The following is a 27,584-nucleotide window of genomic DNA, read 5'->3' on the forward strand; positions in this document are numbered from 1 at the left end:
AATGAAGGAATAAAAAAAGAAAGAAGGAAAGAATGAAGAAGGAAGAAGGGAAGAAGGGTAAGAGGATGGGAGGAGAGGAGATATCCTGCAATTTATCTAAGGTTCTATCATCAAAGCAAAACAAGGAAATATTGAAAAAACAAACACAGATGCTTTTATCATACCTGCTTAAAACTATGCTTGTATTCTTTACAAGCAGTTTCTACTGTAAACTTTGTACTGAAAATATTACAAAGTTTTGCACCATAACCATTGCGGCCACCTGTAAAACAAAAGAACTATCTTTAAAAGAATTTTGTTAATTTATCTATTAGGCAGCAAGTCTTTTGCAAAAATAGTATTACCTATTACACTATCAATTACTGATGAAATAGTCCTTGTTTTAAATTTAAAGAAAAATATAATTAAAATATAGCACATATATTTAAAGTAAGTATTTTACAGATCACTTTCATAATTTCAAAAAATAAAGGTTAGTAGCTTATCATACAGTAAGTCTAGGTAAATATCAACCTTTCAGAAACTTGGCTGTTTTATTTTAAAAACTACTACTTGGATAAGATGAATTTTCCAAAGCACTTACAACTTTAGAGTGTAGATTTTTAATCTTAAACCATTTAAGAAAAACAATTTAACTCAATACTGAAAGATGTACATAATATAACAAATTTATGTACACATGTATCACAATAGTATTACCTAACTCAGACAAAGAGTTCCAGCAATGTAAAAGTTAATGTATTAGCAAACTTTTAAAATGATACTGTCAAACTATACAATCAAAATAATAGACCTGGGAACATTTGGCTCACACCTGTAATCCTTGTTACTCAGGAAGCTGAAATCTGAGGATCACAGTTCAAAGCCAGCCCAGTCAGGAAAGTCTGTGAGACTCTTATCTGATTTAACACCAAAAGCCCATGTTTTGCTATGTCTCAAGTGATTGTGTGCTGATCTGATCAAAAAATTGAGGGGCAGTGCTCCAAACTTGAGTTCATGCCCCAAGACTGGCACCAAAAAATCAAATAAAAAGAAGAAAAAAAAAAAAAAAAGAAAGAAAGAAAAAGGCTAATTAGGTATATGATGAGAGGTTATTTTAATAAATGTTAATTCTTGAAAACTATTTTCTCACAGTAGAACACATATTTCCTTCACATAATACTTTATATAAATAGGAAATTTTAGATGTTTATGTTAAGAAAATAGTCAAAATTTAGACTTTACCTGTAACTTTTTTCTCATCGTCATCATAGTTACTGGATGTTAAAAGTTGTCCAAAAATTAAAGCAGGAACATAAACTTTCTCTACTTTGTGTTCTACTACTGGAATGCCTTTCCCATTATTCCAAATGCTAATAATGTTTGATTCACTGTAAATAAATAAGTAGAGTTTAGACCTTAAAATTAAATCTACATTAATTTTCATAAAAATAATATAATCCATAATAATCTAAATATATATAAGCAACTTGCCAGTAATTACCAATTGGAAGACACTGTCTTCTCATTTTTGGTGAGAGCACACAAATCAACCCTATGTCACAACTCAACTTAGGATCACTAAGATCTCCAAAGCAATGACACAATTTTTCAGAAGAAGCCCTTCTCAATCTCCCAGAAAAGAAAAAAAGGAGTAGCACTTTTATAAAAAGTGAACTATAGCTTCAGTCTCTCTTCATATACTTTACACATGATCTTCCTGATTCATTCTATCAATGTATTACAATCCCTGCAAAGCCAACGGTCATGATCATTATCATTTCCTGCCTATTGCAGCAGTACAGCTGATAAAGGAATTGATAAAGCCAGTAGTGTTTAGGAGGTTAAGGCACAAAGATAGCAAGTTTGAAGCTAACATGAGTCACGAGGCAAGTCCTTTACTTACTTACAAAGAAAAAAAGAGATAAATATGTAAAACATGTCCTATTCTCAAGCAAAATGTTACACATTGGGTTTGTAATATGCTGATCATAATTTTAATGGTTGTAATGTCCAGATATTACCTCCTTTTGGTCTTTTGAGTTTTCTAGCACTAAACCATTGGTTTTAATCCTGAATGGTATTGAGTAGAGGCTCCTATAGTAACAGCAATCTTATATAGGCAGTAATCTGGATGAAAAATATCATCTACCATATGGTTGTGAATGGCATAATACCTTTACTTATGCAAGAGTTACATATGCAATGAGATATTACCATGTAATAGCATCAAAAATTGCAATAGCAAGCCTGGGACTGGTGGCTCTCTCCTGTAATCCTAGCTAATCAGGAGACTAAGAGCGGAGGATGGTGGATCAATGCCAGCCTGGGCAGGAAAGTCCATAAGATTCCTATCTCCAATAAACTACTCAGAAAAAGGCAGAAATGATGTTGTGGCTCAAGTAGTAGAGTGCTAGCCTTGAGCACCCTCCTGCACAGGGAGAGAGCCCAGACCCAGAGTTCAAGTCCCAGAACCAGAAAAAAAAAATCTGCTATGACAATTTTGCAATCTAATTCATAATCAGTATTCCTTTGCATATATAACTCTTAAGAGTTATTAGAAGCAGTTACTATACCAAAACAATAAGTTACAGAAACAGATCCATAGGGGAATTAATTATCTCAAAGGGTTTTTCTGTTCTATTTTTGTTAGTCGTGGGACTTGAACTCTGGACCTGGGCGTTGTCCTTGACCTCTGCAGCTCAAGGCTACCAGCCTACCCTTTGAGTCACAGCGCCACTTCCAGTTTTCTAGTGGTTAATTAGAGGTAAGAGTCTCAGGGACTTTAGTGCCCAGGCTGGCTTTGAACCATGATCCTCAGATCTCAGCCTCCTGAATAGCTAGGATTACAAGCATGAGCCACCGTGCGTGGCTTCAAAGCTTTTTTTAAAAGACACTAAAGCAAAAGTTTTAAGCAAATCATCTTTCTTCCCTAAATCAGCAACCAACTATTCTTTCACTCATTGTCCAACAGTTCATTTCTCCTAGACTCAACTTTTTTATCACTTCTGATTGACATTTCCATCCATTCTCTACACTTATGAGTCATCAAAGCTTAATAATTTGTCTTACTAGGTTCATTTCATATCAGTATCAATCCTTTATTCACTCTAAATGCCAGTGAAGGGGTCCAGTTAAACTGCTCAAATACTGATCCACTGACAAGGATTTTATATAATTGTATTTGTATAGTTTTATAAAACTTCCATAATGCCATTTCTTATTCTTAAACATTAGTTTCACCTTTTCAATAAAATCAAGCATAAGAGTAATCTATTTTGTGTTACAGGCCTGTTACTCATATTCCTACTTATAGACACAATTTTCTCCATTTTGCAGCCTGCTCCAATTTTTTCTTCAATTTTATTACTTGCTCATGTTCATTCCCAATTCTTCTATTTCTCTGATCATTAGCATTTTTTATATTTATAATGTCGTTTTCCTCCTTCCTTTTTCTAGCCAAATTTTACCAAAATTTAAAGGGCCATTTTCTAACTTTATTTTTCCATTAAGTCTCTATTAATGTTTGATAATTCTCTATAATATTGAGACTAGAAAAAAGAAGCCTAAATTGTTTATTGAGGACTTTGTGAGATAATTACAGTTCTCTCACTTATAGATAAAGAATCTATATATAGGGCCAGGAGTATGGCCTAGTGGTAGAGTGCCTGCCTAGCATGCACGGAGACCCGGGTTCGATTCCTCGGTACCACATACATAGGAAAAAGCCGGAAGTGGTGCTGAGGCTCAAGTGATAGAGCTCTAGCCTTGAGAAATCCCAAGGACAGAGCTCAGTCCCTGAGCTCAAGCCCAGGACTGGCAAAAAAAAAAAAAAAAAAAAAAAAAAAAGAGAATCTATATATCTACACAAGTCAACACTGAAGTATACAATATTTTCAAACTGCCTATTGTGCTTTCACTTTTCTTAACTCCAGAGGTAAAATAATGGACTTCATGAAAAAAGGTCAAATAATCCTAACTTGGGCTTAAAAGCTGCAATGTGTTAAGTGCCTATTTTCTACAAGAAATTCTATGGGACATAAAATTAATACAGAATTGTGACGAAAACAGACAAGAAATAGGAAATTATAGATTTTAAACATGTCAGAATGTGGGGAAAATATCTAACTTGTTTACCATATACTACAATCAAAATAAACATTTGACAAATTTATTTCCCTCCATCACAGTTTCAAAATAGAAAGTGTGACACCCTCTATATTCAGTAACTTTACATAAATATGACTTCAGAATTTTCTGTTATAGTCACCTATTAGAAAGTTTGTCATATCAAGATAATATTCATTTAGCTCTGTAGCCACAACATAATTATTTAGAACTCTATTGTTTCATCACTTGCCCCATCACCAGTGTTCAGAGGCGAGTACCAGTGGCTCATGCCTGCAATCCTAATGACTTGGCAAGCTGAGACTGTTGGGATCACTGAGGCCAGCACAGGCAAAAAAAAAAAAAAAATGTCCACTGAGACCCCTCTTCAATGAAGAACTGAACACGAGGACACACTTCTGCTACAATAGCTACCAGGAACTATAGCATTGAAGCCTAAACAAAGGTGAATTTCACCCAAGTGTGTATGTACCCAGATGCTATCTCAAAAAACAGCATGCTCGCTGGGAGTTTGGCCTAGTGGTAGAGTGTTTGCCTAGCATGCGTGAAAACCCAGGTTCCATTCCTCGGTACCACATATATAGAAAAAAGCTGGCAGTGGTGCTGAGGCTCAAGTGGTAGCACTCTAGCCTTGAGAAAGTCCAACGACAGTGCTCAGGCCCTCAGTTCAAGCCCCAGGACTGGCAAAAAAAAAATATATATATATATATCATATATATATATATGTATCATGCAAAAATCCATGGCTCAGTGACAAAATTATCCAAATTCTAGAAAAGACAGATCACATACACTAACTTCATATTATAGCCAAACGTAAATTATGATTTTTATTATACCACTAACTTTGACTATGCCATCCTGGAATTAAATTAAGATTAAGGCTATATTTGAATTGTTAAAATTTCATGGTTATTAGGGAAAACTCTTAAAGGTATGCTAACTTGGCCAGGTGCCAATGGCTTGCTCACGCCTATAATCCTAGCTATACAGGAGGCTGAGATCTGAGGATCACAGTTCAAAGCCAATCTGGGCACAAAAGTCTGTGACACTCTTATCTCCAATTAACCACCAAGAAAACCAGAATGGCACTATGGCTCAAGTGATAGCACACTAGCTTTGAGATGAAGAGCTCAGAGACAGCGCCCAGGACCAGAGTTCAAGCCCCATGACTGACCTCCCCCACACAAAAAACAAAGATGCTAACTTACAAATTAATATAAAAAAGATAAATGCAGTATTTTATGACAGGCATGCAGGCAAAGTGGGACATGGACAAACTGTGCTTCTAACTTAAAATGATTCTATTTTTATACCCATTCATCCTTTTAAATAATCCCATATTGAAGTCTGACTAGCCAAACATGGGGCAAATATTCTATAATTTAAACAAAGTACTTAACATTAAATAACATTGTATGTGATAAAATAGTCCCAATTCCAGTCATGAAAAATAAATTTAGATCATAAAGTACCCAAAGAAGCACTGATAACCCTACCCTAAGTCCTAAAGAAAGGCTAAGAAGAAAAAATGGAGTGATTCTTCTAGCAGCTAAAATAGGGTCAACAGCTTCAAAGAGAATAGTCTTCACTAGTTCCCATGGGGAAGTACTTAGAATAGTTGAGGGAAGCGTGTTCTAAATGACAGAGAAGGTAAAGATTACAAAGTCTGAAGCTTTTAGGGGAAAAAATGCACTAAATACATAATTATGCATTTGAGAAGTATTTATAAACTGAAGATTTCATAAATAAAAGAATGGCATAAAAAGGTAAATTTGAAATATACTTACGGATCAATAGAAACCTTAATACAGGTCATGTTCTTGTCCCTCTGCTTATTGTCAGCAGCATTAACTATAAAATTTAATATTTCCATCAGTAATAACATAGTCATATAAACACACCAAATTAGTTCAATATTTTCTACCACAAAAAGGGAGGAATTAGAAAAAAAGCTGCATTTACCCCCCTGCCCAACTCTAAAAGCAAAAAACTTTGATTTATTGTTTTTATCCTGGTAGCAAATACTTAACCTTAATCTCCTTCAATAAAATAGTGATTTTATGTGCAAAATAAATTGAAACCAGCCAGTTTTTGTCTTTGATTTTTTTGTTTTTATTGTTGTTGGTAACGGGGCTTGAACTCTGGGACTGGGTACTACCCTGGACCCTTTTTTTTTCCCTACCAGTCCTGAGCCTTGAACTCAAAGCCTGAGCATTGTCCTTCGGCATTCCCAAGGCTAGCTACCACTGTGCCATATTACCAATTCCAGCTTTTTTCTGTGTATGTGGTACCAAGGAATTGAACCCAGGTCTTCGTGCATGCTAGGCAAGCACTCTACCACTAGACCATGTTCCTGGCACATCCTGGAACTTTTTTAAAGACTAGCACTCTATCACTTTGAACCACATCACAACTTTCAATTTTCACGTGGTTAACTGGAGATAAAGAATCTCGGCAACTTCCCTGCCTAGGCTGGCTTCAAACCATAATCCTCAGATTTCAGCCTCCTGAGTAGCCATGATTCTAACCATAACTCACCAGTGCCCAGCTCAGTTATTTTTAACTCAAATCTCTGACACCCATAAGAATCAGAATTCTAAACTGCATTCTGATGTTAAAAATGCTTGCTCTTGCTACTAACTCAATAAAATACAACTACAAGCTAACCATTAAATTGAACTTCAATCATAAAATATGTTCCTGACAAAACTGTGTAATAAATCTAAAATAAAAAACCAAAAGAATATTTCAAAAGTAAATGTGAGGTGTCAAAACATATCCAGTCTCGCTTTCCTTGCATTTTTCAAGGACCAAAATCAAAGGGAGTAATACAACCTTATAGTGAATGGAATCTCAAATTGTATTAATAAAGGAATAAAGAAAGACTCTCTAGAAAGTTCAACATTAAAAACATTTCCAGGGCCAGGAATTTGGCCTAGTGGTAAAGTGTTTGCCTAGCATGCACAAAGACCTGGGTTCAATTCCTCGATACCACATACATAGAAAAAACAGCCAGAAATGGTGCTGTGGCTCCAGTGGTAGAGCGCTAGCTTTGAGAAAGCCAAAGGACAGTGCCCAGGCCCTGAATTCAAGGCCCAGGACTGGCAAAAAAAAAAAAAGAATTTCCAAAGTACAAGTATCCCCTAGGTGCCAATAAATTATTCACGATCCATTATAATTTAATTTATCATGTGATTTGGAAGGAGAAGAGATCATGTAGAGAAGGCAATGGTTACTAAATCTGTCTGCTCAACAGAAATTCTTTAATCAGCTGGTGAAAAATATATATTTACATGTCTCACCTCCAACTCAAGAGCAGGATGCTGTTGTCTCCACACTTAATTTACCCTAAGTAACTGTGACTCTAGCCATCCCCAGATATCTACATATTCAAGAGTACAGATCAAATACTGAGATTACACACGCAACACATTCACTTTACAGAAGCTCTCTGAACTTTATACATATGAGTAAATAGAAAGACAAAGATATAAAAAATAGTGCAACTAAGCATACTGTACAAACACACACACACACCCATAGTGAATTCTATGTAGCCAAACATTCAGTAAACATTCTAGACCATTTACATGTATATGGACATTATAACACTAATAGAAACAGATGTGTCAATCCTACGTGAGTACTCACCCAGGATTTCATCAAAGATTTTGTATAAACCTGGAACAAAGGTAACCTCTCTGCAATTCATTCCTACATCTTCATCATATACCCACATTGACTGCAATGAAAGGAAAATTCAAAAGTATTTTTATTCTGTATTTATATATAGATACATATATATCAGGTTTACATAGTATAATCTACATTGTCATTTAGTCTATGCAAAATAGATTTTCAAAGAAATGTGCATGTATATATACATATACGTATATATTTAACTGTTGAAAGTCAAGTTTGCTATTCATATGCAATTTAACCTCAAAATTCAAAAAGTTGTTCATTTTATCAAGTCTGTATTCAAGGTCTAGAGATTTCCCTGTCTTCTTTAAGGCACCAAGAATTATCAGGACAATATTTAAATGAAATGGCATAGGTAGCATAATGAAATAAAATGAACAAAGCACTTGGACCTTCCAAAAATTGGTAGGCTTAAACAAGAAAAGTACCATAGATAGATAGATAGATAGATAGATAGATAGATAGATAGATAGATAGAAAGATAGATGTGTCTATGTGGATGTGTAAACATATATATTATATAGCTACATATGATATATAATATGCATAAGCCATATTCATGCATAACATGAATAATACTTATATGTAAATTTTAGAAGATAATACCATTAAACTACAGCATGAATTTATGAACATTTTCAAAATCCATACAGTACTATTTTAATCTATACTTCACATAATATTTATTTCCAGAATGAAATGAAGAATTTATATGTCTCCTAGATTACTCTACTTTTTTGGTTTAGTTGTTTGGTGTGTGGGGAGTCTTTTGCCTATTATGGAAGATATCTACCAATGAGCTACATTTCTGAGCCCCTCTGTGAAATTATGTACTTGCAATGTATATAATCAGAATAATTTATTCCTATATCTTTGAAGTAAACAGTTACATATTCTTAATTCTATCAAATTTAACAAATAATTACCTGTGTCAGTGGCTCCACTGATCCAATATATGTATCAGGACGAAGAAGAATGTGTTCGAGTTGTGTTTTCTTCTGATATACTCTCTCAACAGATAACTTCTTTGAAGAATCATTTTTGTTTGCTATTTCTGACTCTTCTTTCTTTGTAGCATTGTTCTGATCAAAAAGAGTCTAAAATTAACCAAAAAATCAAATTTAAATAACCTACCAAGGGGTAATCTAAAATGTGTATGGACACATGATATGGGCTTTTTTTTTAAGTAGACTATTAAACAGACATACTGATACTTAAAGTCGGAAGGAATTGAAACTCCAGTTTTCTATATAACATGAAGCTACAGTTTTGACTGTACTTAAAGCAAAGATATATACTGCCACCTGAAATACTAGAATAGTCCTTGCCTATTCAACACAGAATGCAAATATTTCCCAGTTTTATAACAAGTTCATCTGTATGTTTCTCAAAACTTCACAATTGATTTGAGTTCCAGTCAGGTTATAAAAGCACAATAACGAAATGTGAGTGGTTATTCAGGGGTCCTAAACTCTTCCAGATGTAGGTTCCCTGCCATTAAGCTAGTGAACACTATAGTAAAGGCAACATGAAAGTCACCAAATATTATCCTATAGAGTTAATAACGCTGATATAGCTAAAAAACAGCCTGGCTCTTAAAATTCTCAAATTTCATAGATTTGTAGATTATCTTAGTATTGGTTCTGGGTACCATAATACTGAGGTAGCCTATGATTCCAATTTCTCTGTCAATTCCAAGCAGATTGGTGATCTGCAAGTAGATGAGGCCTGTAGTTCAAATTTCCAAGAATAAAGGTCTTGTTGTTGTTTGTTCATTTTATGAGGCATTTGCTGGGACTTTAACTCAGAGTCTCACACTGTTCTGTGGCTTTTTCCTTTTTTTTTTTTTTTTGGTCAGTCCTGGGCTTGAGCTGAAGGCCTAAGCACTGTCCTTGACTACAGCTTGAGCCACAGCACCACTTCCGGCTTTTTTCATATTTTTTATTGTAATTAATAGAAGGGTTACATTATATTTACCAGAAAGAAGGTGCATTACTTCACAAACATTGATACCTTTTCTCATGTCTTGGTCCCCATTTCCTTCCTCCCTCCCTCCCTCACCCCTCATCTTGTTTTCCCCCCTTCCCTATCCTATTTCAAATAACCAAATAAGCATATATACAATATATCAGATAACAAGGTAAAATGATGTAACAATATGAGATAACCAAGGATGGCAAAAGAGATGAGAGATAACATAGTACATTAAGGACAGCAATCACTCATTAGATGGCTTTTGTTTCTATATCCTAGAGGTCCTTTCATTTAGCATCATGCTATATGGCCTTATGTAACTGGGTTTTGTTCTATTGTAAATTTCTGCTAGGAGAGCCCAAGGTTTCTACTGATTATGACAAATGAGGGACACCATGGAGCCTATGCTCCTTCGAGTCTGGCTTACTTCACTTAATATGTATGTGGTACCAAGGAATCGAACCCGGGTCTTCGTGCATGCTAGGTAAGCACTCTACCACTCGGCCAAACTCCCGGCCTCCATGGCCTTTCCTATCAAAGCTGTCGTCCTACTCGGGCTACGCCTCCACTTCCGGCTTTTTGTGAATTAACTGGATATAAGAGTGTCATGGGGAAGGCGCGACGTTGACGGGGTCCTAAGATGGCTGCCGGACGGCGGTTTCCTGGTCCAAGAAAGGATGTGGAGTGGGCTACTGCCTCCTGCCCTAAATGAAAGTGATGCTGAGTCAGATTCTGAAGATGAAGCCATACCTGAGAACCCCAACCTTAACTTACAAGAAGTTAAAGAGGATGGGCCCTGTAGGAAAACAGGTGCCTCCGATTCCCCAGAAGATGGACCAGACACGGAGCCCACGGCCCGGGCAAATGCATATGAAGAGTGCCCTTCTGGAATTTCCATGAATATGTGGAGTTGCATAAAAAACATTCTGAACAGAAAACTTCAGCCTCAAGATCGAGAAGAAGGAGAAAACGCTCCAGAAAAGATAAGTTGAAGAATGAAAAAGAATCCGAGAGTGAACAGTCCATAAATGAAGCCCAATGGAAGGAGCTTACTCAGTATTTTGGAGCCAATGATAGATTTGAACCTCCCGTGAAAAAGAAAAAAGTTGAAAAGTCAGGTCTGGAGAAGAGGATAGACCAGGCTGTGGATGAGTGGGATGCTGAGGAGGCTGAGGAACTCAGCAATGAGCTAGCTACTCGGGAGCTTGGTGTGAAAATTGCCAAAGCAATTGCCTGCCACAAGTTTGTAGAAGCCAAAAAGGAGGCTGAAAATTCACCAGCTGCTCGAAAGAAGAAGAAGCTGGCGTGGGGATTTGAAGCAAAGAAGAGATGGGAAACCAAAAGCAACATGGGATATATGTAACCTGGAGCTCAACACTTACAGACTCACAAGCTCACATAAGCAAAACGTTCCTGCTTAAACATGTTGGAAATTGATATAAGTAGGAAATTATCAGCACTTCGATTTTTTCTAAGGAGTTTATTTTTATTTTTAAATTTTATTTTCTTGTCAGGCTGATGTTCAGAGGGTTACAGTTACATATGGAAGGTAGTGAGTACATTTCTTGTCCAACATTGTCACTTCCTCCCACATTTTTCTCCTACTTCCTCTTCCCCACTCCCCAAATCCCCTCTTCCAAGAGTTTACTCTTGAATTGAATGTTTTTGTTAATTGTGTAAGAAATTTAAGCATACACAGAGGGAAAAAGTGTGTTTTTTTCTAATTAATTTGAATAGACCTACAGTGTGAAATCAATCTGCTTTTCATTTGTTTGGTATAGCAGAGCCTTTGGAATTTATCTGTTCTAGGCATGACTATCATGATTCTGGAATTGTGATTTTAAAATTGTGACTGTTTTTACAGATAACTTAATGTCATAAAAACTATTATGGATCCCTTATTGGTGGCAGTAGAATTGATATTTTTATGGTTACATAGCAAAATAATTTCTGTGTACCTTCAGATGAAAGATAATTATAAAGAGGGATAGAATGTAGTATCGGGAGGGTAGTTTAGTTTCAGTTCTGCATAAAAATGTCCTATCTCGGCTCTTTCTTTAAATTATTAGAGGGTATAGTTACATTACATGTTTATATTATATTAGATGCATAATTTTATTAAACAATAATTATAATTCAAAAAAAAAAAAAGAGTGTCATGGGGCCTGGGAGTTTGGCCTAGTGGTAGAGTGGTTGCCTACCATGCATGAAGACCCGGGTTTGATTCCTTGGTACCACATACATAGAAAAAGGCCGGAAGTGGTGCTGTAGCTCAAGTGGTAGAGCTCTAGCCTTGAGAAAGTCCAAGGACAGTGCTCAGGCCCTGAGCTCAAGCCCAGGACTGGCAAAAAAAATAATATAAATAAATATCTATTTATTTTTTAAAAAAAAAGAGTGTCATAGACATTTTTTACCCAGGTTGGCTCTGAATTTTGATCCTGATACTTCAGCTTCCTGAGTAGATAGTATTACAGGTATGACCCACCCATCAGTGCTTGCCTCTCTGGCTTACTAATAACAGAAGGGAACACTCTGCTTCTGAAATTTCCTTCCTAAAACTGAGGAGACATCCCACTAACATAAGAGTGTTATGATGGTCAACTTTTTCCAGAGCTAAAAACAAATAAATAACTGAAAAGATACAATAAAAATTGAAATAGCATCAAAGGTTTTTGGGGGGGTTCTTTTTTGTTTGTTTGTTTGTATCAAAGGTTTTTGACACTAGTAAAAATATAAGACAAACAACATAAGATAGATTTTGTGCATTTAAACAAATAGAATACAGCTTGGTTCTTTGGCATAAAAGTGCCATCACTTTTAAAATCACTTTATAAAATGCCATTACAAAGCAAGCTCATGTCTATAATCCTAGCTACTCAGAGGCTGAGATCTGAAAGATGGCAATTTGAAGCCTACCCTGGCAGAAAGTCACAGAGATTCTACCACCAAATTAACCAGTACAAAAGCAGAGCTATAGGGCTCAGCAAAGCAAGCCAACTGAATGCATGTGAATTTAAACCCTGGTACTGGCAAGAAAGAAGGAAAAGGGGAAGGAAAAAGGGAAGGGGAGGAGGCAGAGGAGATCAAACAAAATGTATGATGAGTAAGTTAAAGCAAAATAAGGATTGTGGCACACAAGCCCTAAGGAAATTCAAACATTAAGTATAATTTCCCAATACCATGAATTTTATGTAAAGTTGAGAAGATTTATTATTCTAAAACAAAAGCATAGGGCCGGGAGTTTGGCCTAGTGGTTAAAGTGCTTGCCTAGCATGCATGAAGACCCGGGTTCGATTCCTCGGTACCACATACATAGAAAAAAATCCAGAAGTGGTGCTGAGGCTCAAGTGGTAGAGCTCTAGCCTTGAGAAAGCCCAAGGACAGTGCTCAGGCCCTGAGCTCAAGCCCAGGACTGGCAAAAAAAAAAAAAAAAAAAAAAAAAAAAAGCATAACAAATAACTCTTACTACATTTATGCTATATTCTTGTATGTATATTTACCTACTAAAATTACTGAGTCATTTAAAAATTGCTTTGGACAAAAAGAAAATAACCTTCCAGGAGGTTCATATTCTGTTTCTTCAAACTTCGTTTATAATGAACTAGCTGGAAAAAATATAAAGTTTATCTCTAAACTATCAAGCAGACTCCAAATTTCCAATCATGTTCCTTACTGGTCTTTATGATGAGATAATTAGTGGAAACAGATTTAACAAAAAAAGCATAGTAATTTTTCAGATGGCCCTCAAAATAGCTAGAACAAATACTGTGGTGACTAAGATCCAAATCTATAAAAATATTTTTTCATAGGCATTAGAAAATTGAAGGTGGCTAACTTTCTATCATTAGCCTAGAACTGAAATTCTAAGTTTGCAAGTATTGGCATAAAGAGTAAGGATATACAAAAGCCATATAAAGAAAAGCATCCCTGCCCAGGCAATTCTTCCAAAACAAATATCATTGCAAGAAAAATAGTTTCAGCATTACCAAGTTTGAACTTGTATGTTGCTTCTGATGCTATACCTAAACTAAAGTGGATAGCAGGGGCAAAGCCTTTCTTCACGACTTTTTGAAAAATGTTTATTCCTTTTTTCTCCTCCTGGGCATTTACCCAAAAGATTGCATACCTGGATACAGTAAAGCCACCAGCACAACCATGTTTGTTGCAGCACTATTCACCATACCTAAGGTATGGGATCAACCCAGATGCCCCTTAATGGATGAATGAATCAAGAAAATGTAATATATATACACAATAGAATTTACTCATCTCTTGTAAAGATTATTGTACCATTTGTAAAGAAATAGAAAGATGTGGGGGAAATTGTGTTAAGTGAACAAGCTAGATATAGCTTGTAAAATTATAAGTAAATATATTAGGTGATCTTTAAAAATACCACCTTTTACACATCTTCCTTACAGTTACCATTTCTTTCTTTCTCTATATCCACTCCAAATAGATATGAAAAAAAAAGTTTTTGATATGGACCTGCCAATTTGAAAAGTATGTCATTCTTGTGAAGACAATATTTAAAAAACTAGAAAATGTAAGCCAATAAGGTGGCAAATAGGAAATTCCAGACCTTCTTGTCCCATTGGAACAAGTGCTAGACAACAATATATGAACTGCTTGCCTTTGTGAGAAATCGAGACAACATTTGAATACATCAGTCTTTAATCCCTACAACACTTTTCAGCAAGGCAAGACAGGGAGGAAACACCTAGCCTCCAACTTCTCCTACTATGGAGGAAAAGAATATGCACAGTACTACCCTATGAACTTGTTTCTGATATCCGAATTCAAGCAATGGCATAATAATAATAGGACGCTATATTGGGAGCCATTGAGAACAAAGGAAATCAACATGATTGAGTGTAGCACCCAGAGTATGCAGTACAAGACATAAGCACTAGGTGGAGCTCCAATTCCGTAACGTAGAAGGAGGGGGGGAAGGGGAGAGGGGACACGGAGAGAGACTGGGACAGAGAGAGATGGAGAAAAGGGGGAGGAAGAGGAAGAGAGGGTGTGAGGGAGGGACGTGGGGAGGGAAGGAGGGAGGGAGGTGGGGAGGGAGGGAGGGAGAGAGGGAGGGAGAGTGAGAAAAAGAGAGAGAGAGAGAGAGAGAGAGAGAGAGAGAGAGAGAGAGAGAGAGAGAGAGAGAGAGAGAGAGAGAGAGAGAGAGAGAGAGAGAGAGAAACACCTTATGAGAAATACCTAGGAATACTCCTGAGAAGAGCCCATAGAGGGAGGATATATCCACAGAAAAGATTTTAAAAGTCTCCAGGTTTAGCTAGTCCTAACAAAAAATTGCAAGATGTACAAAGAAATAGGGAAACATGAATTATTCAAAGGGATACATTCAAACTCCAGAAAATGACCCTAAGGAAATGGAGATACATGAATTTCCTGACAAAGAATCCAAAACAACTATCATAACAATACTCAGCAAATTAAATGAGCACAGATAGACCACCAAACAATAACATTAATAAAACAATGCACAAGCAAAATTAGAAAAACAAAAAGAAATAAGAATCAAATGTTATTTCTGTTAGGAATTTAAAATATACTAGTAGTAAATCAGCAGCAGATTTGAACTAGCAGAAGAAAAATAGGATAGATAAAGATAGACAGACAAACAATCTAAAGACAGATAATCTAATATATATTTTTATAAATAGATAAATTTGAAAATAGAAATTTCAAAAGCAAAGGACAAAAAGAAAACTGAATGAAGAAAGGCCCTAAACAAGTTACACTTCATGTTCAATCAAATACATATATTGTATAGGTCTCCAAGTAGAAGAGAGAAGTGGGTAAAGAGCCTGTTTGAAATGAGGAGAGAGATGGGTCAGAAAGAATGACAGGAAGCCAGGTACAGTGCCTATCTGGGTGGTAGAGATCAGAAGGATCACAATTTTCAGACTAGCCCAGGCAAAAAGTTTAGGAGACTTCCACCTCAGCCTATAAAATTCAGTGCATGATGGTGCATGCCTGTCACTCCATCTACGTAGGAGGTATAAAAGTAGATAGACCATTCATTATCCAGGCCAATCTATACATAAATGCAAGACCTTACCTCAAAAACAGCCAAAGCAGGGGCCAGGAGTTTGGCCTAATGGTAGTGCTTGCCTAGCATGCACAATGAGCTGGGTCCGATTCCTCAGTACCACAAGTGGTAGAGCACTAGCCTTGGTGAAAGCGGTCAGGCCCAGAGTTCAGTGGCCAAAGGAGCGGGTAAGTGGGGGGGGGGGGGGGGAAGGAACCTTTAAGGAACTAAAGAAAAAAAAACAACCTAAAATAAATGAAAGGAAATAGCAAAGATTACAAAGACAAAACACTTCAAACCAGTTAAAGTGAGGTTTGATTTTCTTTCTTGAAGAAAAGACTCAACTGAAATAGAAACAGAAGGAGTACCCTGAGTCATATGGAAAAATTAAAGGAATGTGAGCTGGGCCCCACCAGTGTCTCACACCTGTCATTCCAGCTACTCAGTGTGAAGCCAGCCCAGGCAGAAAAGTCAAAGACTATCTCCAAAGAGCTGGACTAAATTTGTGGCTCAAGTGGTAAAGTGCCAGCCATAAGGTAAATGAGAATACAAGGCTGAGTTCAAGCCCCAGTACCAGCTAAACAAATGATTGTATAAAAGAATTAAAGTAACACTGTATCCCAACAGGCTGGATAACCTAAAACAACTGAATAGTATCTGGGTTACAGGACTCATACCTGCAATCCCAACTATTCAGTAGGTATAGACTGGGAGGACTGCAGTTAGAAAGCAGCCTGGGTTAAAAGTCAGTAAGTACCCCATCTTAACAAATAGGCTGAGTATGGTGGTTCACAACTGTAATCCCTGCTATACATGAGGCATGGGTAGGAAGAATGTGGTCCACAACCAGCTCAGACAAAAACACAAGACCCTATCTGAAAAAAATAATAATGATAGTTAAAGCAAAAATGGAAGCATAGCTCAAATGATAAACAAATCCCTGCATTTAAATCTAGTTTAAAAAATTGAGAGAAGGGGCCGGGAGTTTGGCCTAGTGGTTAAAGTGCTTGCCTTGCATGCATGAAGACCCAGGTTCAATTCCTTGGTACCACATATAGAAAAAAGCTGGAAATGGTGCTGAGGCTCAAGTGGTAGAGCTCTAGCCTTGAGAAAGTCCAAGGACAGTGCTCAGGCCCTGAGCTCAAGCCCAGGACTGGCAAAAAAAAAAAAGAACAAAAAAAAATTGAGAGAAATTTATAAATTCCTAGAAAAAGTCACCAAGTCTTAAAAACAGAAAGAAAAATCTAAATACACCCCTACAAGTAAGAAGATGCAACTAAGATAAGTAAGCAAAGAAAAGCCCAGGACCAACTGAAAATCATTGGAAAACTAAATATTGTATTAAAAGAATTAACACTAGTCCTGTTTATGCTCTAAAAACTTCAATGCAAATATCAAAAAAAAAAAAAAAAACACTAGCAAATCCAATTCAACGGTTACAGGCAGAACAGGAAGCTACAGATCTTTCTTCCTACAGAATGAGGGAAACCATGTGCAAATCACGTAAGGGATTAATCTCCAAGATAAATTAGAAACTTCTGCACATGAAAAGCAGAATAACCACATTAAAAATAGACAAAGGACTTGAATAGGCAATATTCAAAATAACATACAAACGGCCAACAAACAAATGAAAAAGAGCCTGAACATCTTTAAATAATAAGAAAAAAGAAAAAAAAAACACAAGATACCAACTCAGAAAATAATAAGATAGGTGAGAATGTAGAGAAATTGGAACCCTTCTATACTGCTGGTAAGAGTATAAAATGCTGTAGCTATCATAGAACATAGTCCTTTCAAAAATTCTCAATTGGATCACATGATCCAGCAATCCTTTGCAGTATACATATCAAGTAACTCAAATGAGACCTCAAAGAAAGATATTTGCACAACTATGTTCACCACAAAATTATTCACAATAAAACTTTCACAATGGAAAAGGTAAACGTAGTATATAGAAAAATGGAATATGATGTATCCTTAAAGATGTAGTCCTATCATTGGCTATCCCAATATGATCTTTAAAAATATAAGTAAAATAGGCCATCCACAAACAATAAATTCTATTATTCCATTCATATAAACTATCTAAAATACCCCAAATCATAGAAACAAAAATCATAAATGTGGTTAACAATGACTAGGTGGAAAGAATGGATCATATTCATTTTGAAAAATAAAATAGTATTAAAGATATGTTGTACAATTGTTACATATTTTTATTACTACCATACAATAAAAAATACAGTTCAAACGAGCCAGGTACTAGTGGCTCATGTCTGTAATAGAGGTTACTCAAAAGGGTAATATCTGAGGATCTTGGTTCCAAACCAGTCTAGGCAGGAAAATCTGTGAGGTCTAGGCAGGAAAATCTGTGAGCCTCTTATCTCCAATTAACCAGCACAATGCCGAAGTGGAGCTGTGGCTGAAGTGGCAGAACACCAGCATTGGGCAAAAAAAAACTAAGGGAAAGATGCCCTAGTCCTGAGTTTAAGTGACAATATTCATACACATACATACACACATACACACACACACACACACACACACACACACACACAGTTAAAATAGTAAACGTTACATATTCTTAAAAGCAATTTAAAAATCATAAGTGAAATGTAGTTTGCTTTGTCTAATTACCCCTGTTTTCCCTAAGTAGAACATATAAACATTATTAAATATTTATTAAATGAATAAATAACATCCAAACAGGTGTTAGAAGAAAAATAAAGAGGTATCATTCTATTTAAAGTAATAAAAAGCATTATTGTATACATTTATCAAATCACATAATAAAATAGATGTTTTAAAGTCATCCCCTATTTTAGATTAACTCAATTATTATATTAAAATAATTTTTTGCCAATCTTGGAGCTTCAACTCAGGGTCTGAGCACTGTCCTTGGGCTTTCTCAAGGCTAGAGCTCTACCCCTTGATCCACAGCACCACTTCCGGCTTTTTCTACGTATTTGGTACTGAGGATTCGAACCTGGGTCTTCGTACATGCTAGGCAAGCACTCTACCACTAGGCCAGACTCCTGGCCCTTATATTAAAATAATTTCTAAAACTTGATATTAATACTTAAATGTGGATAGCTTATACTTAAATATTTAAATTATCATATTGAAAAATATCTGTGTTAAATAAGATTCTTCTTCTATCCATAGATTCTTATATACATTTACATTAGTAAAGATAACTGAGTATTTTAATCATTTAGGTAGATTAACAAAACTGTATTATAGCATTTTATATAAATATCAAGTAATATATTTTAAAATATAAAAATAATATACTTTAATGTAAAATTTCTTTCTATTCTTTCTCTCTTTTTTTCTTTCTTGTTTCCTTTTTTTCTTTCTTCGGGGAGGGAGCTGGTTCTCAGGGCCTGAGCACTGTCCCCGAACCTCTTTGTGCTCAAGGCTAGCACTCAACCACTTGAGCCACAGCACCACTTTCAGCTTTTCTGAGTAGTTTACTGAAGATAAGAATCTCACGGGGACTTTTCTGCCCAGGTTGACTTTGAACCACGATCCTCAGATCTCAGCCTCCTGAGTAGCTCGGATTACAGGCATGAGCCACCAGTGCCTGTCTTAATTTACCTGATTTTGTCAGAAAAAAACGGATGTATAACATGTACCTGCATAGGAAAAACTATGATATTCTCAATGAAATAACAATTAAAATTGTCCATAGAAAGACAGAATGTGGATCGTATTTTTTGTTTTCTAATTTTCTATAACAAATATATAAAAGAATATGCTAGCTTGGCGGGGTGGCTCACTCAGGAGGCTGAGATCTGAGGATCAAAGTTCAAAGCCAGCCATGGCACCAAAATCTGTGAGACTCTTATCTCCAATTAACCTTTAGAAAATGGGAAGTGGTGCTTTGGCTCAAGGGGTAGGGCAGTAGCCTTGAGCTTAAGCGCTCAGGAACAGTGCCCAGGCCCAGAGTTCAAGCCCCACCACTTACAGAAAAAAAAAGGGAGGGATGGTAAAAGGTTATTAGTAAATCTCTGCTGAAACTAATGAAGCCAGAATAAAACTGAAGGTTTGCTTTTCTAAAGGCATGTTTTTTTGTTTTTGTTTTTGCCAGTCCCGGGGCTTGAACTCAGGGCCCGGGCACTGTTCTTATACACTTTTTGCTCAAGGCTAGCATCCTGCCACTTGAGCTACAGCACCACTTCTAGCTTTTTCTGAGTATGTGGTACCCAGGAAACCAACCCAGGGCTTCCTGCATGCTAGGAACGCACTCTACCACTAGGCTACACACCGGGCCTCTAAAGTCATGATTTATACCTACTTATTCTGCAGTTTCAACTTTTTCACTAGAAATCTGGGCAAAAAGGTAAGCAAAACCCAAATAAATAAAACCAGCAGACTTGGCAGAGTAGTAAGTAATATTTCAGTCAGACTTGTCTTTTATAATCATATTCTCCACAAATGATAGTTTTTTACACTGTTCACAGGTTCAGTCACAGCCAAGACAGAAGAATCTCCTTCGAAATGTCTAACAGAAATATGGAATAATGGTCTCTTTCAGCTTCTGCAAATTAGCTGAAAGCTGCCATGAATAATATCCAGACCTCTAAAAATCAAAATCTAGGGTTAAGGGGAAGAGGTGGGGGAAGGGAAGTGTCAACTTCTCCTGGTTAATGGGATTTACTGCCCCATAAATATGCCCTTGGACTTAGAAGACAGAAGTTAAATGGAAAAATATATTTTGTACCTTTTCTCTAGCTGTTATTGTTATTTCAATTTTTTCATAACAACAATTTTTTAAAAGACTGCCCTGAATAGCTCCTCAGTTTTATCCATTGCTAAACAATATTCAGAAAACAAAACAGGAAGTCAGCTTGTACAAATGCAGACTAGCAAACTCTTATCTACAAGCTTATCAAAAGGCACTCTCAATTACCAGATGATAAAGGAAAGTGGTATATATTTGATACTTTTAAGGTAAGAGAATTATGTTTATTTTAGACACTACAAATAAGGGGTCTTTTAATCTTCCTTCATGTACATAATAAGATATGTACAGCAGTAATTATATTCAATATTATACTTTCAAAAAAATAACCATTTTTTAATTGGCTCAAGTGATAGAGTGCTTGCCTAGCATGCTCAGATCCTGGATTCAGTCAGTACACAGACACCCACACACTCACACATTCAGTTAACAATTTGTTTTTAAAAGTAATCAACTACCAAGAGCATCCTGAATAATGGTAAGTATATATTTAGACTTAATTAAAATTTATTATTTATCTGTAATTTACTCACTGACTTCAATAAGGTTGACAAATCACCAGACTATGCATAACAATAAATAACTTGAGCATCCAATCACACTGGGATCTAAGAAATCAAGGTAATATTTTTATTCCTACATAAAAACAATGAAACATAAACTGAATCATATTAAGGTAAATATCTCATATATACCTAAAAATTGCTCTAAATTTGTATACATATTTATGATGACCTAAATAGCTTTTCGTTTGTTTTAGTATTGAGGATAGAACTCAAGGCTTCTACTTGCTAGGCAGGTGCCCTACCACTTGAACCGTTCTTCCGCCTTTTTTGCAGTAGTTATATATTTATTTTGGGCCAGCCTAGGGCTTTCACTCTGGGTCTGGGCATTGTCACTGAGCTTCCCTGGCTCAAGACTAGCATGCTACCATTTGAGCCACAGTGCCACTTCTGCCTTTTTCTAAGTAGTTTATTGGAGATAAGAGTCTCATAGACTTTCCTGCCCAGGCTGGCACTGAACCACAATCCTCAGTTCTCAACCTTCTGAGGAGCGTGAGCCATCAGGACCTGGCTGCAGTAATTATTTTTAAAGTCGGTGGCTAGCTTCTTACTTGTGCTTCTCCATTTTCCACCTCCTTCTGCCACAAGCTAAGATGCGGGTCTTACAATCTTCTTTTTACCCAGGCTACAGAGGAAACATGTTTCCCTGATTGCCTCTCAAGTAGCTAGGATTACAGATGTGGGCTGTTAAGCCCTGCCCTAATAAAATCAAATTCAAAAGCTAACTTTCCAGAGAAACAAAAAATTATTGGGAATTGTTTAAAATTATAGTGACGTGACCAAAAATTAGCTGGGTGCTAGTGGCGCACATCTGTAAACTTATTCAGCAGGCTGAGAGGCAAAGGATAGTAGTTCAAAGACAGCCAGGTAGATTCCCTAGATTCCATCTCCATGGAGCAAGTAATTCTTATATGAGCTCCATACAGTAGATACTGTGGTTCCCTTTGTCTGGATGGCATAACTGAGGTCTGGTGAAGTTAGGGGCATTCCCAAATCTGATGAAGAGATACTGAAGGAAGAATGATAAAACCAGGTGACAGGATTCTATAGTCCACACCCTTAGCATTATGCTGCATACATATGCATAATCTTCGAAGGAAATAACACTTCTTAGTTCTTGTGACAAGGTAAAAGCTAAGAAGAAATGATAGGCATGTCCCAGAAATCTCTATTCTGTCACATCAGAGTATAGAAGTTGTTTTGTTTTTAGTGATTTTTTTAAACATAAGACTAACTAGTGATGAAGAATACCAGACTAGCTTAAACCTTACTTTTCCCTTAGCCAGATGCCTAATGATTTGCTATTTATCTCTCAGTCTCTACTTCTTTCTCTGCAAAAGGGAACAATTATTTACTCTTTCAAAATGAAGATCCTATTTGTATTAAGAAAGAGGCTTGCTTTTTAAAGTATACTTAGCAAAATACAACAGTTTTATCACCATAGTGTCCAACAAGGACCTGAAACTACAGATGAACAATGTGTTTCTATCAGAACAGTTTACAATTTATAGAAAATATTTCTAAATATTACTATTACTTTTGCATGAGAAGAGATCTAAAGAATGTTGCTACAAGCTACCTTCATATTAAAGATAGGTTTTAGAATGTTACTGTGTCAATTATTGAAGTTTTTTAACACTAAAGGAGGTTGGGCTTGTGGATTCAGATCTTCACTAAATACTGGAAAAGATATAAGTCAGGAAAACATTTGGTATCTGATTTTTAGAACTTTATAATAGTGTTATAAAAGCAAAATTGCTATACATTAGTTACATTAAAAAAGACATAGGTTCTGTAGGACTAATACTTCTTATAAGAGTTTATACACCTTAAAAAGCAGTTAAAATTTCAATTGCTAAAGAAAAAGAAACATTACTGATGAAAGGTAAAAGTGGGGGAGGGGGAAGTGACAAAAACAAGTCTAAAACTCCTGGAGAGATGAACCTATGGGCACTCCAAGAAATCAAGCCCAGTAGGGAGCTCACCACTCTTATGAAAATCTGGCTGAAGAATAGAAACTTCCAATAACAAATTTCTTTAAAAGGTTCTTAAAAAAAATTTTTAAGGGGCCAGGAGTTTGGCCTAGTGGTAGAGTGCTTGCCTAGCATGCATGAAGACCTGGGTTCGATTCCTCGGTACCACATACATAGCAAAAAGCCAGAAGTGGTGCTGAGGCTCAAGTGGTAGAGTGCTAGCCTTGAGAAAATCCAAGGACAGTGCTCAAGCCCTGAGCCCAAGCCCAAGACTGGCAAAAAAAAACAAAAAACAAAAAACTTTTAAGTAGTATTTAAACCGTTCATGTTTTTCAATTAGAAATATTCACAGCGTTACTGTGTTTTCACTATTATGTCAAAGCTATATTCATGAACATGGGCAAATGTGTGTGTGTGTGCGTGTATATATATATATATATATATATATATGTCATGTGTGTTGTATATTATTCATGAAACCTCTTCATGTAATTACTGCACACTTTAAAAAAAATGACAACAAAAGTTAAAAAGGCTCAGATGCAGGGGGTGCCCTGTAGCTGGAGGAGGGAAAGCTAATGAAGAGGACAAGTGAGGATGAATATGGTCAGCACAATTTATTTGCATGTGTGAAGATAATGAAACCTGTTGAAGTTTTTTTGTTTTTGTTTTTGTTTTTGTTCTTAAGCCTGCTGAGTATGATAGGAAGTGAGGCTACTCAGGATACATTTTTATGTGTGGAAATATCACAACCCCCCTGTACAATACATGGTAATAAAGATGAAAAAAATGTGCTACATACTTTGATGATGATTGCTTTGGAGAAAATATAATATAATGCTTATTAAAGAGGAAATTTAAGAGAGATTGAAATATTTACAGATAAACTGATATAATTCTATGATGTACTTCACCCAAAATAATGTAGGTGGGTGGCCTTGAGTGGATTAATTATTGAAGCTTGATGATAGAGACTCATTCTACTATTCTAGCTACCATGTTTTGAGAAAGCTAACATTAATTTGCCAAGTTAGAGTATTACTGGGAAAAAAAAATGAAGTCATATGACTCTATGCTGATATTTTCACAAATTTCTTTGCTACAATCACTTTAATAAAACAATAAAACACAGAACAAAATGAACTACTATGTCTTCACTTATTTTTTTAGAAAATAAGAATTCTAGAAACTATTTGCTTGAAGGAAGAAGCCTTTGGGTTGAAAATAGTCAACTTTAAATCTTTTTATCATGTTTATAATATTTCTCCTTTTTTTCAAATAATTTTGGCTCACATATAGCAAATCAAGTATGGAGAAAATAATGCCAATATTAAACCAGTTTGTGGTTTCTGACCCCAAAAGGCAATCATATAATGACAATATTAACAACACATGCTGGCATGCATCCCAACAGAAGTTAATACCAACAATCTTTCACCCAGAAGAAAAAAGGAAGGTACCAGGGATTAGTTCCATTTTTTTTTCTACTATCTATAAATAGGTAGCAACATGACTGTTTTAAATAATGCACAGTTGTCCCCCTTCCAAAATACATGACACTGCAATAAAGACCTGAAACTCATGCAAAGGCAAGTTAATTTTCACCCAGGTAAAAGACATTTTAAGTAAAATAAAATGCAATATTTTTATACTTCACCAAAAACAAGGAGTTTTAAGCCTCGCACTGTTACATGTTATTTCATTTAATTCTCAATGAAATGTTATTTGACAGATGATTTTTTTTTTTTTACCAGTCCTGGGCTTCAGCTCAGGACCTGAGCACTGTCCTTGGACTTTCTCAAGGCTAGAGCTCTACCACCTGAGCCTCAGCACCATTTCTGGCTTTTTTCTTTGTATGTGGTACCAAGGAATTGAGCCCGAGTGTTCCTGCATGCTAGGCAAGCACTCTACCACTAAGCCAAACTCCCCGCCCCAACAGATGATTTAAAAAAGAAAAAAGTAGAAAGATAAGGGACCTTGCCAAAAAAAAAAGTTCACTTGCTATTGTTTTAGACAGAATCTGAATTTATCCCAATGGACATCAACTAATTATAACTTCAAATAAGCTCCAAATTTGAAATACAACTTACAGAATGATTATCATTTTAATAAACTTCTAATTCAATAGAGTATTCTATCTAGATAACATCAAGTGACTTTTACTTCCCATTTTACTGCATTTCCCATAACCTGCTTCATAGTGAATTCAATCATTAAGTCAATCTTTCAAATGAATTTTTCTAATGTTGAACAAAACGTTCCAAGTTTAGCTACTTTCTGATGCTACATTGAGCTTCAAAGTAAATGTGGTCATTAAATGATCTACAAAGTATTCGCAAATTAAAACATTGCTTTTTTGTTTTTTGGGTTTTGTTTTGTTTTGTTTTGCTAAAGTCAACCACTTATCCTTAAAACAAAAACATTCAGCACTTATAAGGTCCTTGGAAGAAATAACAGTCAGGCATCAACATTCACAAACAGGTGAAAACTTACCAGTACCTATCTGGCTACTCTGCTCCATTTGTAAGATATTTAAATTTAGGGGAGTTTGGCCTAGTGGTAGAGTGCCTGCCTAGCATGCATGAAGACCAGGGTTCGATTCCTCGGTACCACATACATAGAAAAACGCGGGAATAGTGCTGTGGCTCAAGTGTTAGAGCTCTAGCCTTGAGAAAACCCAAGGACAGTGCTCAGGTCCTGAGCTCAAGCCCCAAGACTGGCAATAAATAAATAAATACATAAATAAAAATAACTTTAGCAACTGAGATAAGGACCATCAATTTAAAAAAAAATCATTCTTCTCACGCGAGCACGCCCGCTGGCTTATAATCTAACATTTCCTCTCCAATCACACTTTTGTACTATATTATTGTAGTAATATATACAAAACTCAAAGAGTCTAAGAAAAAAAAGAGCCTGGCAAGTTACTTTGCAAAGCATATATATATATGCATATACACAAAAATAAATGGTCAAAATGTCTTCCTGCTGTTTACAGTCGAAAAGTGCATTTTTTTTTTTTGTAACACTTGTCAAGCCGGCACACGCTGCCACTCAAGACTCCTTTTAACATCCCACACAGAGAAAAAGGAAGAAATTCAGGAACACAAGTGTCCACGTCACAGTTCTGGAGGGGTGTTGAAAAGGCGTTAAGTACGGTTTTATGGGGGGGGGAGGATGTTGCATTATACCAGTTCTTCCCAAGTCCTAGAACAGTGCGGAGCTTTTCCCCTGGACCTCCAGCCAGCGGGCCGAGCTGGGGGTTTGTGCAGGAAATAACCTTGCTCTGAACTCCTCTCCGGGCCGGTGAAAAGCGCATGAATGATCCATCTGTCGTGGGAATCCAGCCACCACACTTCTCCCGGTGTCTGACCTGTGCTTCCCAGCCGGACCCGAGCGCTGCAGTCCTCCATACACCGCCCCCCACCCCGCCCCACCGCCCGAGCCCCGGGTCACCTCTCCGGGACACCGGCAGCCCCCACCCCCTTTCACCTGCGCCGCTGACGTCACTAAGCTCTCCTTTCACTAATCCCACCCTGACAGACGGACGGCCGCGGGGAACGTGAACTCCCGGCACGCCGGCGTTCATTCACTGCCTGACCGCGGTGGAGGGCCGGCCACGTCGGGACGGGTGGAGCCCCAGAGGCACACACCCGACCGGGCCGGGCCTGCGGGCTGGGGAGAACACTCGGGGGAAGAGCGCTGAGCCCGGCCCGGTCGGCCTCCCCTCGGTGCCGCCCCCCCTACCCGTCTCCAGGCCCCGGAGGGAGGGTGGGAAGGAGGCGCAGCCCGGCCGCCAGCGCTGCGCGTGCTGTGCACGGTTTGCAACAACCACCACCCCCTAAAGTTTCCAAGTGCACATTTTATTCTGCTGCAGCCCGAGCCTCCGGAGAGGCGAGGAGAAGAAAGAAAGGCGCGGGAGGGGGGGCGGTGCTCTGCTCTCTCCAGCCCCGACGGGGCGCCCGTCCGCTGACGGGATTTCCCTCCCTCGGCCTTCCCCCGCCCCGCGGAATTCCTCCCCCGCCGCGACCCGCGAACAAAGCAGCCGCGGGACCCCCCCCTCCCCGCACCTCCGCCTCCCCCACCTCGTCCTCCAGGTCCCCGAACCCCGAGACCCGCACTCACCACCCAGGTCAGCGCCCCGTTGCCGCCCGCGCCGCCGCTGCCCGACTTGGCCATGGCGGTGCCTGGGACTCGCTGGGGCCGAGGCCGCTGCCGCCGCTCCCGCCGCCCGGGAAGGGACCCGCCGGGCCCGCCGCTCCGCCGCGCGCTCCGAACGCTGGGCTCCCCGCGCTCCTAGCCGCGCCGGCCCCCGCGCCCCATCGCCGAGCCCGGGTGCGGTCGTGTAGCCAAGCCGCCGAGGAGGCCCCGCTGGCCCGCCGCTCTCAAACTCGAGGCGCGGCGGCCGCGTCGCCCGGGCCTAACGCCGCGGCGGCGGTGCCCGAAGGGGAAGCCGGCGACTG

The 27,584-nt window shown here is 37.7% G+C and overlaps 1 protein-coding gene and 1 pseudogene across 2 annotated transcripts in view; one reads left to right on the top strand and one right to left on the bottom strand.

The window, feature by feature from the left end:
- The window catches only part of Top2b (DNA topoisomerase II beta), a 61,787-nt gene extending 34,434 nt beyond the window's left edge, over positions 1-27,353 (bottom strand). The window contains exons 1-6 of one of the 2 annotated variants that reach the window (XM_090322332.1): positions 27,247-27,353; positions 8,739-8,894; positions 7,762-7,852; positions 5,898-5,961; positions 1,225-1,370; positions 165-262 (exon numbers count right to left, since the gene is read on the bottom strand). In XM_090322332.1, the coding sequence (XP_090178458.1) occupies positions 165-262; positions 1,225-1,370; positions 5,898-5,961; positions 7,762-7,852; positions 8,739-8,894; positions 27,247-27,300 (609 nt within the window). In that variant the 5' untranslated portion in view covers positions 27,301-27,353. Of the gene's footprint in view, positions 1-164; positions 263-1,224; positions 1,371-5,897; positions 5,962-7,761; positions 7,853-8,738; positions 8,910-27,246 lie in introns of both variants that reach the window. The other variant, XM_090322323.1, reaches the window with a different exon arrangement.
- Positions 10,464-11,787, top strand: LOC150066588 (protein FAM204A pseudogene; annotated as a pseudogene).
- Positions 27,354-27,584: the final 231 nt, after the last annotated feature.

The sequence above is a fragment of the Megascapheus bottae genome, chromosome 2, assembly GCF_031878675.1.
Source record: "Megascapheus bottae isolate mThoBot1 chromosome 2, mThoBot2.hap1, whole genome shotgun sequence".
In the NCBI taxonomy this organism is placed as follows: domain Eukaryota; kingdom Metazoa; phylum Chordata; class Mammalia; order Rodentia; family Geomyidae; genus Megascapheus; species Megascapheus bottae.